This window comes from Penicillium pulvis (assembly GCF_028828015.1).
Source record: "Penicillium pulvis strain IBT 33274 chromosome Unknown contig_7_segment1_segment0, whole genome shotgun sequence".
Taxonomy (NCBI): Eukaryota; Fungi; Ascomycota; class Eurotiomycetes; order Eurotiales; family Aspergillaceae; genus Penicillium; species Penicillium pulvis.
This window is the reverse complement of record NW_026643079.1, coordinates 2,804,124-2,823,740: the sequence shown is the minus strand read 5'-3', so window position 1 is coordinate 2,823,740 and position 19,617 is coordinate 2,804,124. Positions and strand designations below refer to the sequence as shown.

Below are 19,617 nucleotides of genomic sequence, written 5' to 3'. Positions count from 1 at the left end.
GTGGGTACAGTAATTTAGTCTGGTTTGTTTTCACTTCCATCTTGGTACCGCTGAGGGTTGTCGGTGTCGGTATCTCCGTCGGGCTCTTATTACAGTATAGAAAGTTCAGTGAATCAGAAATAGAATTGATAATTGTAGAGACTCGCCTGGAGGTTCGGATGCAAGATTCTCGTTTACTCCCACATACAGTACAATGAGTTTATACTCAATATGCCCATTCAAAGCAATAAAATCAATCACCATAAAATCCAAAATAAATATAAAAGCCCAAAAACAACAGGGGATATCTTCGCCATGCTCGAGAAACATTGATCTACCCTTTCTCTCTTTTTTTTTTGTATCACTTTTGTTTTGTTTCGTAAATCCCGAACAGCCACAGCGACCCGCGCTGTACCCGCCGGAGAGAAAAGGAAGATGTAAAGAAAAGGTCCCCGCATATCTTCGTATCCATCCCTATTAGAAACAATCCCAGCCTCGGAGATTAATACAATGCCCTCCTGAAGACCCATAGCTGACTAATGCGTCATAGTCATATAGTTCAATTGTGGGCACTACCGCCCGATCCAGCGGCGGATGGTATCCAGAGAAGGATCATCATCAAGCCAGTGACCTGCCCGTACGTCCGCGGCACGGAGATCAGCGATGACGTGTTGATCGGTGATGCGCGCTAAGTCCTGCTGTAGTGAGACGTGGCCGGCTTTTAGGGCGGCGGCATGTGCTGATGTTGGGCGTGCACCGCGGAGGGTAGTTGCGCGAGCCATGGCCCATCGTCGAGCGGCGGCGGCTCGGAGGTAAATCTTGTGTGCTTGGAACCGGCGAGCGCAGCTATCGATGATAACTCTGACAATATGTTAGTGTTTGAAACCAATTGTCCATCCAGGGCCAATTACCTTTGCAATTCTACCCTCTCTGTCTCCGCATTGCCTTGGCCAGTAACCGGACATGGGTGGTAATTCGCGGCCACTAAGCGCTGGGCAGCGGTATGGCATTCGCGGAGCACAGTGTATCCTTCCTCGTATTGGTCGTCTGGGTGTACTTCGACGTTCTGTTGAGAGATATGCAGCAGAAGAGTTCGGTAGTCGTTGATGAGTTCGGCCACTCGCACTGCGCGGGCTTGGTTGACTGTGTCTCGATGAAGATCAGCATCCTGGCGAAGGATTCAGGTTCAATTGGACGAATTGATCAATGCTTACGTCCGTCTGCCATTGAGATTCGTGGGTGTCGTTATTATAAGTAATTGTAGATGTAAATGTAGATGTAGATCTAGAAAAACGATGTGGCAAGGAGAGGCTCGTAGAGAACGTCACACCAAAAGGAAAGAGATCAATGAAAGAGGAGAATGAACGTAAGGTATAAGGAAGTAAAGTTAACAGAGTCCGACGAGTCAATGGTAAGAGGAAGAGATGAGATTGTAAGTCTTTTATAGGAATGAGTGTGTGAGAGAGAGAACAGCGTCATCCCTCCACGGTACCCCATACATGACAGCAAACGATCTCGAACCAGACCCATAGAAGAAAAAGAAAATCCAAACAAAAATCCCAAAAAAGACCTAATCCCAAAAAAGTAATTACTCCATGACAGCGGAGAGAGATCGATGAACGCAGCTGCACCAATAGACGGTGAAGAAAGCAAAATTAGGAACGGAGTCAAGCACAGCTGGGAGGTGGACCGGGCCACACGATAGCTCCCGAGAAAACCGTCGGCAGGGGAAGGGACCCATGGACCCATCCCTGGCGTGGGTATTTTTGGTTTAAAAAACCACGGTAGTTCTGAAAAATGGGGCGCTTCTAGCGTACCCAGTGACAACCATCAAGTGGAGCCCCGAGACAGAGATTAGGTTCCTGTGCGGCCGATGTGCCTCTCCTCGGCGAGGAGAGAGATGGTGTCTGAAGATCATGATTGGTGTAAAGCGGCTCGAACTACTTTTCGGTGCATCCGCGTGGGAACCCTGTCAATTCGAAAGCACTTTGTGGCGGATTGATTTCTCACGAAAAAACAATGGGGCCCGCACAAAAACAAAATCCAAAAAAAAGAATATACTTCTCGGACATGAACCTTGGAAGAGATAGCAGAAGTTCAGCTATGACTGAGGCCCGTTCAAGCCACGGTCCTGGCCGAGCCACATGTGGCGCCTGCACGGACAGCTGAGAAGCTGAAGAAAACTGTTCGAACCGATCCCCCTACGCACGGTCAATCCCTTACCTTGATACAATGTTCATTCCTATATGTGATTGATCCATAAGCAGGTGGCAAGGTATTTTTTTTTTTCATGACCCACCTGAACTGATACCCCCGGGATTCCTATGATTATTCCTGATGCGCTATCCAAGCGCATATCTATACCGTCACTGTAGTAGCTGCAGAATTGAAGATCCTTGTAGTGCGTCGAAACACAGCCGAAACACCAAGCCTTGCAGAAGGGCAAAAAAGCACAACGAATAGAAAAAAAAAAAAAAAAGAAAAGTTCAATGGAGTAGATTCATTCGTCGTTCTTTCTAAGATAGAAAATGAATATCACAATAGCACACTCTTCGGTCCATCATAGGTCCATCATACTGCTCCTAATATGCAATATCTTGCAAATTTGCCATTGCTTTAATCCTTCTCTGCGATGGCCTGCAGCCGTTCATCAATCTCCTCCTCTGTTAGAGCCCGGAACGCTGTAGTTGTGCCCTTGCCATCTTCCGAGGGACCCCCAACAATACCGACCTCCAGCTCGTGCTTCTTGAAGTCGACGCTCAGCACATTGCTGAGAGCAGTAATGCCCAGCTCCACAACTTCCTCCCAGGTGCCCGGTGCGGCATCCTTGTTCTTCAGCTTCTTCTCCAGGTGGTTCAGCGCCTCCTGTTGCTTGGGACCGGATGCAGTTGCCTTGTATCCAACATAGTAACCGGCCGGGTCACACTTGTAGAGCTGGGGGCCATTCTCATCGTCGACGGAGATCAAGGTCGTAGCCACACCGAGTGGCCGCATGTAAGCCTAATAAAAATTACAGATCAGTGACTGCTTGAGGCTTGGGGGAGAAGTCAAACGAAGCACTGGTGAAAGCACATACTCGTTGTGTGTAGACCTGGTTGATATTCGCCAATCGCTTCGCAAGAACGTCACAAGGCATCTCATATCCGAACTTGTACCGGAACTCGGCAGCCTCTCCACGGGCACGGTCAACGGACGCACGAGCATCTGCTATGGAGCCGGTCATGACGCAACCCACCGAGGGCGAGATCTTGAACACATGTGAGACGGAGGATGGGTCGATGAGTTTATCCTAACAAGTGGGTCAGTTGGTTTGCTTGTGCGGGTGGTCCAAGTGCGGCGACTTACAGCAACTTTCTTCTGGGACAGAACGACGGCACAATCCTTTCCTCTCACACCAATAGAGGTAATATTGGCAGAAGTGATGGCCTTGAATGCATACTCTACAGCACATCGATTGTCAGTGTCTGTGAGGATGACGGAGCATCACCGGTGGCTCGCCGGGGACGAGTGACGCCGGTGCAGTTGTAGAGAATATGAAGTACATACCGACTTGGTACAATCGACCCTGGTCGGAGAAGATGGTGATATGTCTATCGTAACCTGCGCTTCCTGATGCGGAGAAGAGGGTCAGTCGGGGCTGAGGTCATGGGGCTGGGTCGGTGGTAGCGGCCTGGGGAAGATATACCGGACATGGCGACGAATTATGAAGTCTTTTATGGCGGTAGAGAAGAAATGGGAGGGACGAAATGGGTTGGCAGCGATGGATGGAAAGGGAATTGACAGTGACGCGTGCCAGCGGTGCCTAAGCTTGAGCGAGAGCTTGAGCTTGAGCCTCACCGCCTTTGCCAACCTCGATATTGCTACCGGGCAGCCCTTGGGAGTGTTCCTTGGCTTCTATGATTTAATTCAACTTATGTTATGGCCACGAGAATACATAAGGAATAAATTATTCCAATTTTACCAAGCTGAGGTTGGTTGGGGATTAAAGCCTTGAATATGCTATTCTTAATAGTGTTACGCTGAAGCATCTCGGATCTAGAGCATTGGCCTTTCTTATTGCAATGATATACAGATCACATCCCAGTAGTTATCTTTTGATTAATCGCTGTACAAACGGCAGGATATATTTTCTAGTACATCTCATAAGAACAAAATTCCGTCACTCCCTAATCGCTATCCTCGCTACTTGAGATGTCAATCACAGCAGTTCTGAGCTTCCGCTTCTGCTTCTTCTTGTTCTTGCTGGGAACAGATGGTGTGGGTGGAGGTGCCAGCTTCTTCTCCTTTCTCAAAGCAGCCTTCTTCTCCTTCTTCTCCTGCTTGCTTGCAGCAGCAGCCTTGGTCTTGGACATAGGAGCAGGGCCTGTACTCTCAGCTGGAGACGGTTTGCTAACCACAGGCTTGGGCTGGACGGGCTTGGACTGGGTCTTGGTAGCAGTCGGCTTGTCCTCATCACTATCCGAGTCTGAGGAATCATCATCACTGCCAGAGCTTGAGGTGTCATCGTCACTGCCAGAGCTAGAAGTCTCGTCGTCGCTGTCGCTGTCACTCTCGCTGCTTGAAATATCGACAACAACAGTACGGTTTTTCCTCTTCTTGTTCACCGGCTCCACCTTTACAGGCACCTTCTTCGGGACCGACTTCACAATGTCAAATAGCTCATCAGACATAGCAAAGAAGACAAGCTCGGCCCGCACTCTTTTCTGAAGACGCTTATTTGCAGCTGGCTTCAGACCTTTCGCCGATCCAGCGGTATTCAGCTCGGCACCAGCACTGGCAAAGGAATTGCGAAGCGCATCCACAGCCTCCTGGAAGACAGGGTCCTCCTCCTTGCCATCCTTTTGCGCGGTTTCGATATCCTCCTTCAGAACCTGAACTGCACCCTGGCTCAATCTTGCCTTCGCCGCATCACCCCTCAGTCCCTTCAGGTATGACAGAAGCGCAATGTTATACCGAGAGGGAACATGCTCCTCGGAGTAGAGATGCTTGAACAGGTTTGTCTCGCGGTTCTTCTGAAACTTCCATGACGAACGATCGTGGTGATAGTGGCTTAGGTAAGACATGATAGGCGATTCATGGTGATGTTGTGTCGCCGAAGATGACGATGGCGCGGGGGCTGAGGAATCCTTGTTCTTCTTCGCCTTCTTCTTCTCGCGCTTACGCTTGCGCATCTCCTCTAACGCCTTCTCATTGTCGGTTTGCAATTGCTGTGCTGGGTCGGTGTCGGTTACCGTCTCGCTGCTATCGGAGTCATTGTCATCATCGTTTTCGGCTTTCGATGGGGCTTCGTCTTCGGCATCAGCGTCGCTCTCGTCTCCGCTTCCGTCTTCCGTCTTGGTCCCAGCTCCGAATGAGACTCTCTTCTTCTTGTCTTTCTTTTCCTTTTTCTTTTTCTTTGTGGGTTCCTCCTTCACGGCATCGGCTTCATCTGCAGCCTCGGAGCTATGCCTCCGCTTCTTGCTTTTCGTGATTTCCTCCGCGTCGTCAGATGACGACTTACGCTTTTTCTTGTCCTTGTCGGCGCTTTTCTTTGGTGTCGCTTGTTCAGACATCTGTACGTCTTCGTCGGTGCTCTCTTTGGTGTACTTTGGCTTGGTGTTGGTGTCTTTTGTCTTTGCCATGGCGGATGGTTGGATGAGAGGATCTGCAGCGCAGATACCTTGATAAGACTTCAATTTGTTCGCCCCACAATTGAGAAGGTCCAATTTTAAGTTTATGGGGTCTTCAAAGGGTCTCGGATTCTTTTCTGAGAGCCTGATTGTTGTGAAGATTTGTTTCTACGATGGCTCGAGGCGGAGTTGACTTTTTTTTCTTTTCTGCCGGCTCAGGCCAAGGCGGTCATTGATAAGATTGCCTAGGGCCTTGGAGATACCCAGGCATATTTAGTATGTACTCCAAAGCTTTAAGTCATAACAGATGGAAGATCTACGCTACTGATTGGACATTATGATTCCAGTGGTTAGTAGCATGGATTCGTCTCACATTAATAGGTTCCCCACTCCTATGCTTTTCTCCTACAGAAACGAGTGGGCATAATCTCACGCCGCAACTCCATTAGCACCTTGTTCAGGGACATCTTTTCGTTCCCTCCGCGGAATGCTATTCCCTTCAGTGCCCGAGCCCGTAGCCTGAGCAGCGGCAGCAGCCTTTCGCTTAGCACGCTCCCTCTCTCTTTCCTTCTCCTTATCTCGCGAGCTAGGACCTGTAGCTCGTCGTCGTTTTATAGGCTCGTACACATCATTGAAGTTCATGTTAACACCCAGGAAACGCATATCGACGTCAGGCTGATAGGCAAGGTCACCGAGTAAGATATTCAGGCGCGAGCGGAAATCAACGGAGAGATCCCGGAGCCGCACACGTAGAGACGCGAGCATGTGGTCATCAGCTGAGGAATCTTGCGCCGAGAGAGAGAACGGAGTATCGAGTCCGTCGGGGCCACTACTTGACGGCCGAAGATTTGGTGTTGAGGACATGGATGTGCCGCCACGGCTATTTGTGCGACGGGGTAAGAGGTCGCGATCTGTGACACCCCAGCGGCCCTGCGCGGTGCGGGTTTCGATCTTAGCATTTAATTCCTGACGGCGTGTGAATTCTGCAACAGAGAATGAATAGAGGCCATCGACGGCGTCCTTATAAGAGAGCATGATCTTGAGAATATGGTGGAGCTGGGAGAGGAAGCTTTCTTCGGGTTGCTTGGCGGAGGCGGAGGTGGAGGAACCATAGCGTGGGGAGGCCGAGCCAAGGAGACCCTTGTGTGTGATGGAGTTGAGGTATTCTTTGTGCGCCACGATGAGATCATCGAGCGTACAGTCAGGTTTGGATATGGCCGCCTGCAGCGTGTCCCAGCTGGACTCAATGACCTCGAACAGGATATAGTACTGGAGTTGGCAGACGAAGTGGATCATTTCAGCGATAACACATCGTGCACGCTTCCAGTCTGGTCCGACTTTGTCATCAACGTGGGCGAGTACACCTCGTGCACCGGTCATGCAACGGCGCCAGGTACTGTTGAGCGCGAACTCGACTCGCTTCACGCGCCAGAGGAAGTTGAAAACTTTGAGATATTGGGTTGATCCGTATGGAGTAATTACGACGTCAACGGGAGCGTCGATCTTATATTCCAGGGTGAAGCAGTCCCAACCAATCTCGCCGTGACTGAGTTCAAGCATACGTGCATCTAGCCGGCGGAGCACGTCTGGCGAGTCATACTGCGCATTTGAGGCACGGATAGCGTGTTCTAACTGTGCAGTGAGGGTATGCCGGTATTGTGAGTTTGCAGGACGGTCCAAGTTTGAGGCTAGAGACTCCATCAACAATGCAATAAAGTCACCTTGTCCTAGAAGCAGATACTTCTTCAATGCCTGTAAATGATCGAAGAGCTTAAATTTGTTGTCCATGAGGTGAATCAGACGTGCCATGGTGGTCTTGTAGGCTTCATCAATAGATATCTCCAGCGTGGCAGTATCGCCATATCTCAGCTCTTTAGAAGCCTCCTTGGAATATGCCTCCACCCATGCGGAATCGCCGCATGCATAGCGGATGAAGTTCAAGGACTTTCCAATCAAGAAGACCTTGTTCGCAAACTCCTGAGTAACGATTGAAGGCAGCATTTTCTCATCCAAGACATACTTGGTTTCCCAAACGCTAGTTGCTATGCGGCGGGGGTCCTCATCAGGCTTTCCCTTTCCTTCCGCAACAAAGAATTCCTCATACGGGTCAGATAGTTCACCGTCGTAAATCCATGACCGAAGCATGTCATAGAATGGTTGCGTTACATGGACTAGGAGCTTCTCTGCAAAGGCACATACAAAGGGGTCACCGTGGGATGAAGAAAAGCCATGAATCAATGATATCAATTGGCCTCCTTTCTTGTCTAGACTTTTTATCAGCATATGGACGACAATGGTAGCCATTTCCTAAACCAGTATTACCTACCTTGAGATTCTTCAACGATAAGGCTCATCAGCCGGAGCGCCATCGTGGCATCCCTGGTCCAAACCACGCATCGCTTCAGAGTAACCCCACCCTTTCGAACGCTTTTAGGCTCAGTTGCATTGCCAATGGCAGTGAGCGCCTGCCGAATCTCCGCTTCCAGGGTCGCGACCAAGCTGAGATAAGACCGCAGCTCATTAGCGATGGCAGCCCGGAGGCTTTGGTTCACTAGCCCACCCTCCGTACTTTCCACAAAGGCAGACAGTCCTTTATAAAGAAGGCACGGCTCAGCAAGAGAGTTGAGCAAGGATACAATCGGAGCTGGTAGATTAGGCGGCAGTTTCAGGATGGAAGCTGATTGAAACCGTAGGTTTGTCGAGGACAATCCCTGCAAGTTGAAAGGCAGGTCACGTAGGAGCCCATGTTCGAACCCCTCGGGAGCTCGAGGTTGAGCAGCCGGCGTCGCCGTAGACAGTCTAGGTGAAGCCGCATCCGCGCGCTCATCCTCGCGATCAGTCATCGCCGTTTCAAAACTGCTCGCCACACGACTAGCACGCTCGTCTCGTTCCCAGTCCCGACGTAGCGAACTCTGACGCTCCGGTTTAGATGAAAGTGGAACCCGTTGCGACGCAGAAGAACTAACAGCAGGACCCTCATCGTCCTCCGACTCGAACGGACGAGATCCAGTACCGCGTCGAGGACGCGTGCCCCGACCAAGCATATTCTGCAAATTGCCATCATCCATAAGCGGGCTGCGACTTCGCTCTCCGCCTTGTTCAGCTGCAAACTCGTTCTCGTCGGATAGCTTATAGAGCAAATACAGGATTCCCCATTTCTGTGAGAGCACGGGCTGCGTCAGGAGCTTCGAATACATGTTCGAGAACTTGACTGCTAGCTCTGGGCTTGCATTCTCGCGCCGCAGCTTGCGCTTGATCAGGTCTGCGGCATTGTTGACATTCTCTGCTCCTGCGGTACTACCCCGACGACCTGATGGAGAGCCGCCGTCCGCGGGATTAGAGGCGGTATGGGTGTCTATGATGCGCCAGGCACGCTCGAGGTAGGCGCTATGACGGCGTGCTTCGGCAGCGGCGAGCGCTTCGTCCGGGTCGGAGTAATCGTCGTTTTGGAGAGCTGTGATGGGGAGCGCGGGGGTCAGGGAGTCGACTAGTTGGGAGAGGGCATCGTCGATGCGGCGCGGGCGGGTGGGTTGTCGGGTCGATGTCGACATCTTCCTGCCCTTTCCCCCGCTGATTGGGAGTGATTGTCCTGGGTTAGTGGGTTTGGGCGGGTTTGGATTCGAGATTCGCTCTTGGGTAGTGATGGATTGATGGGCGTTGAAGAGCGTGGCTGGCGAGCCTAGAATTTCCAAGGCAGTGATTTTTTTAATGATTGCATCTGCCGGTGTCCAGTCGAACTGAGAGTGAGGGGTTTTTCTATAGGAATTGAACGGGGAAATCGCGGCGCATGGTATGGCGGCTTCAATGCGGAGTTCGTGTTTCTGATGTTTGGGTTGTTTGGCCAAGCGCGTCTCTTATCACTTATCACATCTCTATGGCCTGACGTACTACTACTACTACTACTACTACTACTACTACTACTACTACTACTACTACTACTACTACTACTACTAAATATTGCCAACCTACAATTACGAAGCACGGTTCAAGTCCAATTGCAGAGCTATAGGTATTCAATTGCTCCAGCATCCAGTTCAAGGAAACTAGTAAAACAAACGTAGGATCAAACCACCCAAACGCCATCCAGAAATCATGTATCTCAGCAACCCGGATCAGAAAGAACACATGCACCTGCGGGTCCTCCAAATATTAGACAAGCGAAAAAAGAGTAAAAGGATCTCCCAAACCCCATCGAGAGAAACAAAAAGATTAAAAGAAAAAGGGGTGTCAGAAAATACAACGGGGGAGGAAACGGGGGAAATAACGTGAGCCATCAGAAACCAAAATAACCTTGAAGCAGCCATAAAAATTTCAAGACGCCAAGAAGACGCGCCCTCCAAAGACTAACCGGAATTCGTTCGTTCCAGACCACCGGAATCAGCCCGTCCATTTTTGGGAATCATGTGCATCATAAACACCTGCCCATGCCAAAGTTTCGGTGGAGCCATAGCCGAAATAAAAGAGAGAGAGAGAGAGAGAGAAAGAAACATTTTGGGAAGTGCCTTCTCCCCAGAGAAAAGGCGAATTGTCGTATCTAAGCAAGTGGCTTATATTTTGCCTCGTCTGCAGTCGAGCAAGGGAATTGGAATAAGAGGAAAAACAGCGGACGTAAGGAGACTTTATAATTCTCGTGCTCACGCCCGGCGCATGCCCTGGGAGGGAATTGGTGCACCTGGCGGCATACCCATTTGGCCAGGCATGCCATATCCGTGTGGGTCATATCCGGCTGACATGCCATTCATCATAAGAGGGCCGAGTCCCTGGGCTTGAGAAACGGGGCAATCCTTGTGAGCGAGCAGAAGGGTCTTAAGGTTTACAATCTCCTCGCGAAGTTGAGTCACCGTAGCGGTCAACGCATCATTCTCGGTGGTGAAAAGCTCAACCTTAGCCTGCAGGTTGGCCAGCCACTGCTTCTTGCGTTGACGACATTTTAAGGCAGCGACACTGAAATATGTTAGTACTGATATGATCACGTCGAAATTGGGTACTCAGTGCGACATACCGGTTGCGCTCCAGGAAGTTACGTCTCTTTTCTTCATCGGTCATCTTCTTGGGATCACCCGAGAATTTCTTCATATCTTCATCATCCGAATCCATATCCGACGGTGGCTCAACGCTGTTGAGTTTCGCCTTCTTGTTAGGTCCCTTAGCACCATCGTCGGCCTTGCGACGGTTGTTAGCAGCCGGAGCAGCCTTGGCGGCATTCTTCTTGCCCTTGCCCTTGGGTCTAGAGAGTTCCTGCTCCGATCCATCACCACTCATCTCACGACCACTAGTGCCGTTTGTGTTGGATGAAACGCGCCGAGCAGCGGCGCGGTTATCATTCTGCATGTTCGGGTTCGCTTGCATATTATTGGCCTGGCCACCCTTGGCTAGCATAAAGAGACCATTGGCGGCATCGGCAGCATCATGTTGAGTAAATTGATCTGCGGGGACGGGCTGAGGCTTAGTGTCCATATTCGCGTTCGAGGTTGGGTCTTCGTTTCCTTGACCATTCGCGCTATTTTTCCGGGCAGTCAACGCAGTACGGTGGAACTCAATTGTCGACGGTGTGGCACCGCCGTTTTGAAGTTGTTGTAGCAAAGCCTGGGAGTTAGGGCTGGGGGCCGGGAACATCGACCCACCACCGCCCGGGGTCAGGCCAGTGCGGAGGGACGACTCGTTGGGTGTCGGGAAGCCTCTGCCAATACTGTCGAAATAATCATTAGATCCAGTGGGCCCGGGAAGCATGGCGGGGCTCAGTGGCCCTGAGCGCAGGGAGTTGGACCAGTTGTAACCACCGGCAGAACTTGCACCAGGCAAGGCCGGGGAAGTGAGGGACGCGACGGGCGGCAGCAGCGACTTGCCGGGGGTGTCACCGGGGTTGCTGCTAAATGATTGCTCAAAAGGGTTTGGCTCCAGCGAGAAGGGGTTGTGCACGGAGTTGAAGTAATCTGGGGTATCACTAGGGGCGGTGCCGGCTGGACGTCGGGGTGGCGCCAGCGAGGTTTGCGAATCGGGCTTCTGGTCCTTCCCTGAAGACTGCGAGTCTGGAAGGCGAGTCAGCATGAATGATGAGGGCATACGATGACGCGCGCGATAAAGGTACCAGAAGGATGTCGAAAACGAGGGCCCTTCATTGTGTGGGAGGAAGAGTGGGAGATCGATGACGCCAGTTGTGAGATCATCCAAACGGCAGAGGGGGGATGTTGAGTTAAAGTAACTCCAGGTGGCGGATTACCAAGAAAAGATAGAGTAATTATTATATTCGGCTATAATAATCATTCGTATCCTTTTTCTGTCTTCTCTTCACTTCCTTTTTACCCTCTCTTTTCTTGTTTATCCTGGTTGTGCCCACCATATATAATAAAGGGCAGAGGAACATCAGGTGTTGGTGCAGAAGGGGTACGACACATAAGGGAACACGCGCGCCTCATCAAGCATTCGACGAACCTTCTTTGGAATTTTTCTTCGAGTCCATAGCGGACAAAGTGTTTCTGATCGTAGTCGTACTGGGCGCGACGGCAGCAGACATACTTGAAAAAAAATTGTCAAATTTCGTTCTGAAGTCGAGCGCACACGAAAAGAGATAGAGATCACTGCGTGGCTTGCAGGCTGTCCCGATGAGAAGAAGAGAAAGAGGGAAGTGACGTAGAGGGGGGGATGACGACAATTTTAGGGGAGAGAAAACATTAAGTAACATGGGAAATTACGGCCCCGGGTCAATACCGCTGTATTACCACATTACCATACATTCACCATAAACAGGGTTGATGGTGATTTATAATAACCCCACGCATTTGGAGCAAAATGGTACGGTAAACCCGAGGTAACCGATGTAACTGAAAACTATTTTATAGCCGAAGCCGGTAAAGGGGGGAAGCAAAAGAGAAAAAACCAGTTGGAGATTGGGTATTGGCCTTGACCCCGAGTCTGGACTGGTTGCGCATTCGCATGCGAGTTGAAATTTTCATTCATCTCTTCTCCTTTTCGAAAAACTCTCTCTATATCACATCGATCTAGGATCTTCGCTTGAAAGAAAGAAAATTACATATCCACACATAAAACAGTTTCATACGCTAGAAAGAGAGAAAGAGTAAGAAAAATTGGTCACTCAACAATGGACCCTCGCAGAGTTGTCGAACCTGGAGAGACTCAGTGGATCCATTACCGTGTAATCAACCAATGAGAAATGACATATAGCATCGGAAGCGGAGTCGACCGCCTTTCCGGGCTAGAATGGGAACTGGCAACAAGATGAAAATTTTTTCTTACCTTTTCAATGTAATGACTCCTGACGAATCTAGTATATTCAAGTAGGGCCTACGGAGGATGACATCTATAATGGTGGTGTTGGAATGAAATTCCCTCCCTAGGGCCCTTTACATTTAGATTTGTCGCGGAAATACAATACAACAACATCTGAGGTGACAGGGGGGATGTATGATTTCACGATGACGACGACAGGAATGTGTCCCGGGTGCTGGGTCATCCGAGTGGGGCCCAGATGTAGGGCGTGTCAGCCAGTCAGATCTATGCACAGACGGGAGGTTGGATAATCGGATACCGGAATGCGAGACGCTGAGTGGCTGGTTGAAGGTCGACGGAGGTCAATTTATGGTGAGTTGGCGCACTAATCTTAATCCGGTTGATGACGCAATTCACGTGAGTGTCCCCGGTCCACAAAGTACGGGATGACGTGCGTGGCCTGTGAACCGGGTCTAGATCGGTTACAGTACACAGTTCAGATAACACCAGCACTATAAAATATAAATAATATGCAAATTCATTGGTGTATTATCCAACATTTAATAAATCATGCAATCCTATGCCAACTTTCATTAAAATAGGCTGACTAGAATTAATTGACTATGTACAAGAATTTTTTGCGCCGATGAAACCCTACCACTTACAATCTCAATCATGGACTGTAACCCTGGAAGATAACGCTTTATCAATTGGCCTTGAATTCTCTGAATTAAGACGAAACCGAGATAAAGAGCCAGCACAATATCCTCTGACATCCAGGATGCATGCCAGAATGATCAAGTCCGGGGTCTGGGGTATACAAAGTTCGAGATCGGTGGCGCATACTGATAAGAACATTTGGGCTAGCCCATATTAGACCCTAGTTGGTTTAGTGCATAAACTTTCAAGACTGTGCAAGAATCATATTATTAATGAAATTCTTGCACAGTATATCGAAGACTCGGCTCCCTCTTGTCAATATAGCCACTAGTATCTCAGATGATTGTCGGTTAAAGAATATCAGAGCTCCTATCTATTATCTTGTAGTGGCTACCTCCACCATTCTATCGTCCTTTTACTGGGGTGAAACCTCAGTGCGCGCTTACGGTTACATAGGCAGGAACTTACAGTTGATTCTCATCAACTCAACTCCCCCACGCCCTATGGACCGTTTCTGAAGTAGCAAATTTTCGAGAAGGGATATAATCTTCGAACAGCATGCCATACGAATGTTTGTTACAGTATAAAGGGAGCCCTACAAGGAATTATGCCTTCATCTCAGGTTTTATTTTTGGGCCTCGTAATATTACGGCGCCTTCCGCCCGTACTGAAACTGATATTGTTTTTATCTTTGGGAGCTATTCACATCGACGCGCAAAGAGGGCACTTCAGAGATAGAGATTGGTCCGATGACTTACTTCAATTTCCGGACCAGAGCGAAACAAATTAAAAAAAAAAAAAAATTCGTCCATTCTTCAATTATGAACAGAAGTACCGCATTGGATAATACTACTGAATCGTTTGAAGTCTAAAGACTTCGGGACGTGGCGCGCCGTTAGTGGGTCCTTCCATGCTGCTGGTACCTACGTAGACGAGATATTCCAACTATGATTTCCGGTTGAAAAGCCCCTTTTTTAGCTTCGAGTGAGCGTGAGCCAAAGGGCAATGTGGAAAATAATCCCATCGGCCAGAGTATAGATTGACCTTAACATGGTGGCTACAATCACAGAACAGAGCTGATTTCCACAGACCTTATTTCAGGGGCTAATTTTTCATTTCCAGATATTCATGCAATTCATAAGCGGCGCAATTGAGTGCTTTTAACTATTTAGGGGAAGCCAGTTACTCAGTTTGATGGCGGCCAAATCGGAAGAGGCCTTTTACCCGAAATCTCGGGAACCTTCGAAGGTATGAAGTGAAGTCATGCCTGACTCTACTCTGATATTCCAGCGCGTATTTCTATCTACCTACAATTATCAAATAAAGGCACTCGGCCTAGGTCTCGCTTTTTGATGAACAACGTTGTGAAGGGTATCAAATACAGTAACAGCAGCACGTGTATCACAAGGCAAGGTCAACAGCTGCGACTAGCTGTCAGGGACATAAATAGTGCACCGCAAGTGTTTCCTATACTTCAAACTTCATACAAGCACAGAATTATACTGTAAATGACTCAACCAGTACAGCAAGATCTAGTGAGGTTAGATTTCTTTAGAGAAGATTGGCACACCCAAGCCACGAGATAAGCACTATAAACCTTGCGTCTGGTAAGGCTGGTATCGGCTTTGGGAACTCTTCCATACTGCATTGTCACAGAAAAGTATTTCAGCAATCCTCGATGGAGCGTCTATATATATACTGATGACTTGGGATCATGAAGGCCTCGATAGTATTTGACCTTGGGTTTTCTCATCGTGGTCGAATCAATATCGTTGACTCTGATTTTGATTGATGATGTTTGTCATAAAAGCAACCCGGGGGTTGTCGAAGCTTCCCACAGCCAAAGACTCCTGCTCGTTCATAAGTCTGCCCACGTAGTGCAGATGTAACTAAGTATACAGGGGAGGGGGGTGTACGGAAACCGAATCCATGCTTGTCCGATATTATAAGGCGATATATAGATTTACTGCAGGGATAGGTGATGAGGCGATTAACAGATCAGGGAGATAATTAGGGGCCTTTGTGTGAAGATCTGACAACTAGCATCATATATCCAGAAAGGGAAGCTTATCACATTAACAGGCAAGATGGCCGAGTTGGTCCAAGGCGTGCGGTTCAGGTTCACCTGATCCAGATTTCCGCATCTCGTTTTCGGGGCGTGGGTTCAAATCCCACTCTTGTCATTTCTTTTGTCTTTTTTTTTGGTTTTTGTTACACCCACAATATTTTGCGGAACTAAGTTCGTTTCTTGGCTTTTTCTGATGTAGCCGCACTCATTTGGTGTCTGGTTCGTCCTTCTATCAAAAGTACCTGATTGGAATGTTGCAGTATACTTGCGTTGAGCTTTCATATCAACGTTAGCAAGAGGCCATTTAAAGATATGAACAGGTCGCTGTTCCTTGTTGCATTGCTCCGTTATGGGAGAAAGAATGATTTTGAGTCTTAGTGCCAATGGAATGATACGGAGTTTAGAGAATCGATTTAAAAAAAAAAAAAAAAAAAACCTATCTTGATATGTGGTAGCCTAAGTTGGAGTGGGCTGGTATCGGATCAAAAGATTTGACGTCTGCCTGGGGGTGAAAGATAAAACAGTTGAGAAGCTCTTATAGATGTAAAGGAGCTTGTCAAATCTGACTTTAATTTTACATTCAAAAGATTGCTTTGGGCCCAGTGTACCTGATCGACATCAACTCTGTCCGCTTTGTTTTGTTTGCGTTTCAGTGATTGACCGCCCGCCGCAGTGGCTAATCAGCCGCGTGTACACTTCACTCTTGAACCCTTCTCCCGAGTGAAACCTGCAACATCTTTCTGTGATATCAATCTCAACCCTCTTCTTTGGTAGCTGTAACCTGCTGCCAATTCTCTGCCCATAATGACGCTTGCCGAGGAGTTCCGTTCGCGAAATTTCAGTAAGTATCGCCCCGTGCTGATGCGGCGGCTATGCCGATCAGTAACCAGTGAATTACCTGACCCTGCTAACCTCACTTCCATCTAGGTATTTACGGACAATGGTCAGTATCATCAATTGTCGTGTCGCCTGAGGACTCTTTGACTCCCGATGTCATGGAGGAGTGATGCGCCGTGGCAATGGAAGGCCTGTGGCGCTCACTTTGACTACCACCTCCGAACCTCCACCTGTGTACAACAGAGCGTTAGCTGATCGAATTCTACTAGGACCGGTGTTCTGGGTATGATCCTTTGCCTGGCGCTTGGAATTGCCAACATCTTCACTGTTCATGTCATTCGGATCATCTTTTCCGTCCTTGCCCTGTAAGCCTGGAGCGCCCTCCAAACTGAAACCCTCTCCCGTTAACCGTGCAACAGTGCCTCGACCTTCGTCATCCTCTTCATTGAAGTTCCTTGGCTCCTTCGCATTTGCCCTACGTCCTCCACATTCGATGCCTTCATCCGCCGCTTTACCACAAACTGGATGCGAGCTGCCATGTACACCGTCCTCAGCGCCATCCAGTGGGCCAGTCTCTGCACGGGCGCTTCCAGTTTGATCGCAGTGGCCGTCGTCCTCGTTATCGCCGCACTCTTTTACGCCTTCGCTGGACTGAAGAACCAAGAGTTTGTTGGCAGCAAGACACTGGGTGGCCAGGGTGTTGTACAGATGATCGTTTAATGCGCTTGGTTTCTAATACTAGTATCGCGCTGCTTCCTTCGGTTCCAGATGTGTACGCGCTAGCATAACTCTTGGGGCTCGAATTTCTGCGTGGAATGATGAGATGCTCGATGCGAAATCCTCAAAAAGGCCCTCGGGCAACTTGCATTGGAATGCGCCATGACCTTGCTGTTTATCTGCCCTGTACTTGTATGTCTCTAGTTTGGGGCGAGCCTACTTGGCACTTTGATGTTTTCGCCTTGAACATATTTGAACTGTTTCTTTGTATGGTTTAGGGCTGCACTATCTCTTATGACTTAATTATTTGCCTGGGCGCACTTCATTGAATTTGCGACAAATCCTGCGAGGACTACCTCGTCCGGGGGCACCTATTCTTTCTTCGTCAAATCATGTATGGACCAGCTAACTATTTGTCGTTGAAAATGACGGTTTCAATTCTGGGGCTCCTCCCAGGTAGTTGATACCACCGTGTAAGACTGTGCATGGATGCCTTCCAATGTAGACAAGATTGTGCCGCTTCTCATGGTGTGTCGTAACCCATGATATGGCACTTTATCTGATTGGTTTTCCTCGCATATGTTTGGCTGAAACGTTCGCCGTTTGACACGTGGAGCCATCGAGTCAAATATATATTAACCCACGAAGTCGAGAGTACAGTATATTAAAAACAAGAGGATGAGTTTGACCTATATTTATGGGAAAGAGAAGCTATACATCACTAGTGAATGGAGTGAGCCGTACATTACTATTATAAATCCATTGATAATCAAATCAAACGAATTTGAAACCATTAGACAATTGTTTTGATTATCCAGTATGTTTTCCACTTGGTGGGCTTCTAGGTGAAGTAATACTACGTTTGTTTATATAACCAAGTTTGGCAACCTAACTTATCCACTGGCAAGATGGCCGAGTTGGTCTAAGGCGTCAGGTTAAGGTCCACCTTGACATCATTTCCTGATCTACGTTTGTAGGCGTGGGTTCAAATCCCACTCTTGTCATTTCTTTTTGTCTTTTTTGTTTTTAGCAATCTTTGATACTCTCACCAACTATATTGAAACAAGTATAGTGGTTTTATGTGCCATTCCGTAATACTATTCTTCGTCTCGACTACGCATACTCGCCTCCAGATTGGCCCTAACCGCTAGTAAGAATAAAAAAACTCATACGTTTCTCTTGAACCACCTGTTCTACACTCGTGGGCCATCAATTCCCTTCAACGCAATAGACAAGTATCCTAGGAAGACCTGGGTGGTATGACGGAGCTCACAAGAAATTAAATGTCCTCAAAGCGAAGCCGACTTTCAAGTCACATAGCATCTTGCCCAACCATCGTAGGTCAAACCCAACGATTACGATTCAAGCAGAAGAATAGCAAGTTCAGAGGTTCACATGAATTATCCAAGATACCTCTCTTCCTGCGATAAACGGGATTGCATGCATACATCTAAAGGAAGCGTTATATCATTTGAACCCTTGAAGTGCGCGAGCTAAATCAAATGAGGCCTCGCTTCAATTTCTAGAGAATAAGCAACATTTTCAAAATCCACCTTCTCAAAAGCCTTCACCTAGTGGCATCCAATTCCAGTCGGGCTTCAAGCTTCGGTTTAACGCGGTGGTCTTCACATCAAAGGTGATAAACGTGGCGCCGGCGCCCACCACAGGAACAACACTATCGCCTTGGATCTTTGCCTCGGTCTCATTTGTTTCTTTGCAAATTGGCGTCTTCTCTTCTTCAGCCTGTTCCTGAATTTTTTCTCATCACTATGTTCCCTGACACAGCAGGCATGTTGAAAGAAATAGGGAATCTATCAACGACTATTTGCAACAGAACGGCAAGAGCAAATATGATTAACAGAGCCACGGCTGTTTAAAACAATGTAGACCATTTTGAAGAATGTACCATGAATATAGACGCCTATAGAAGGTCAATTCAAGAGGGATGGCTCATTATGGACGTGTGGGGACTGAGGAGGCTTGAGTCTGGATGGCAATTGTGTCTTATACCATGATCTCAGCCCAGCTTTGATTTGGTGCAAATTTATCTTCATGACTTTTGAGTTCTTTTTATTTTTTTTTGTGGAAGATTTTGATCAAGTCAAGGCAGCGAAGGCACCAGCCTTCACGGCAACATACACAGAAGAGGTAGACAGAGCCTCGTGGTCAAGGACGCGGGGTTGTCGCTCATCGCACGTAGGTTGTAGCTGGGTATTGGAGCTCGTAAGAGATGGCAAATGTGGGCTGAAGACAGCCCTGAGGGCTGTCAAGGAGACGCATCAATATTGTAACGCGATATCTTCCGCAGAATTTCGTCTACTTTGATCACCCTGCTCCCCATCTGCCTAAACTAGTTCCTCGAAGGGATCGTCACCCCGCAAATACAACCGGGAAACCCCAGACCAAATTCAATGACTACCAGCCCCATGATCCCCCAAGCCACCCGGGAATACTCCTGACCTTCCACCCAGGAACCATGTCGGAAGAAACCTGTTCCAGGCCCTCGCATCGTACAAGACC

General features: G+C 48.5%; 7 protein-coding genes across 7 annotated transcripts; 1 reads left to right on the top strand and 6 right to left on the bottom strand.

Annotated features, from left to right (window-relative positions):
- Window positions 1-551: 551 nt before the first annotated feature.
- N7503_009031 (uncharacterized protein) lies at window positions 552-1,206 on the bottom strand (the record flags this gene model as incomplete). Its single annotated transcript, XM_057068578.1, has 3 exons — window positions 552-840; window positions 891-1,122; window positions 1,194-1,206. The coding sequence occupies 3 exons, from the start codon at window positions 1,204-1,206 to the stop codon at window positions 552-554; spliced, it is 534 nt and encodes a 177-aa protein (XP_056919433.1).
- Window positions 1,207-2,595: 1,389 nt separating this feature from the next.
- On the bottom strand, window positions 2,596-3,671 carry prs2 (proteasome core particle subunit alpha 1; the record flags this gene model as incomplete). Its single annotated transcript, XM_057068577.1, has 5 exons — window positions 2,596-2,979; window positions 3,056-3,268; window positions 3,325-3,419; window positions 3,526-3,588; window positions 3,665-3,671. 5 exons carry the CDS (start codon window positions 3,669-3,671, stop codon window positions 2,596-2,598), a joined length of 762 nt encoding a protein of 253 aa, XP_056919432.1.
- Window positions 3,672-4,145: 474 nt separating this feature from the next.
- Window positions 4,146-5,600, bottom strand: N7503_009029 (WKF domain-containing protein; the record flags this gene model as incomplete). Its single annotated transcript, XM_057068576.1, has 1 exon — window positions 4,146-5,600. One exon carries the CDS (start codon window positions 5,598-5,600, stop codon window positions 4,146-4,148), a length of 1,455 nt encoding a protein of 484 aa, XP_056919431.1.
- Window positions 5,601-6,017: 417 nt separating this feature from the next.
- N7503_009028 (tubulin gamma complex associated family protein) lies at window positions 6,018-9,139 on the bottom strand (the record flags this gene model as incomplete). Its single annotated transcript, XM_057068575.1, has 2 exons — window positions 6,018-7,852; window positions 7,915-9,139. The coding sequence occupies 2 exons, from the start codon at window positions 9,137-9,139 to the stop codon at window positions 6,018-6,020; spliced, it is 3,060 nt and encodes a 1,019-aa protein (XP_056919430.1).
- A 1,083-nt stretch (window positions 9,140-10,222) lies between these two features.
- On the bottom strand, window positions 10,223-12,048 carry atfA (bZIP transcription factor atfA; the record flags this gene model as incomplete). The annotated part of the gene is made up of 3 exons (XM_057068574.1): window positions 10,223-10,532; window positions 10,591-11,617; window positions 12,021-12,048. 3 exons carry the CDS (start codon window positions 12,046-12,048, stop codon window positions 10,223-10,225), a joined length of 1,365 nt encoding a protein of 454 aa, XP_056919429.1.
- Window positions 12,049-16,347: 4,299 nt separating this feature from the next.
- Window positions 16,348-17,100, top strand: N7503_009026 (Tvp18 family protein; the record flags this gene model as incomplete). Its single annotated transcript, XM_057068573.1, has 4 exons — window positions 16,348-16,384; window positions 16,471-16,486; window positions 16,650-16,745; window positions 16,800-17,100. The coding sequence occupies 4 exons, from the start codon at window positions 16,348-16,350 to the stop codon at window positions 17,098-17,100; spliced, it is 450 nt and encodes a 149-aa protein (XP_056919428.1).
- A 1,554-nt stretch (window positions 17,101-18,654) lies between these two features.
- On the bottom strand, window positions 18,655-18,889 carry N7503_009025 (uncharacterized protein; the record flags this gene model as incomplete). Its single annotated transcript, XM_057068572.1, is given in 2 exon segments — window positions 18,655-18,846; window positions 18,866-18,889. 2 exon segments carry the CDS (start codon window positions 18,887-18,889, stop codon window positions 18,655-18,657), a joined length of 216 nt encoding a protein of 71 aa, XP_056919427.1.
- Between the last annotated feature and the right edge of the window lie 728 nt (window positions 18,890-19,617).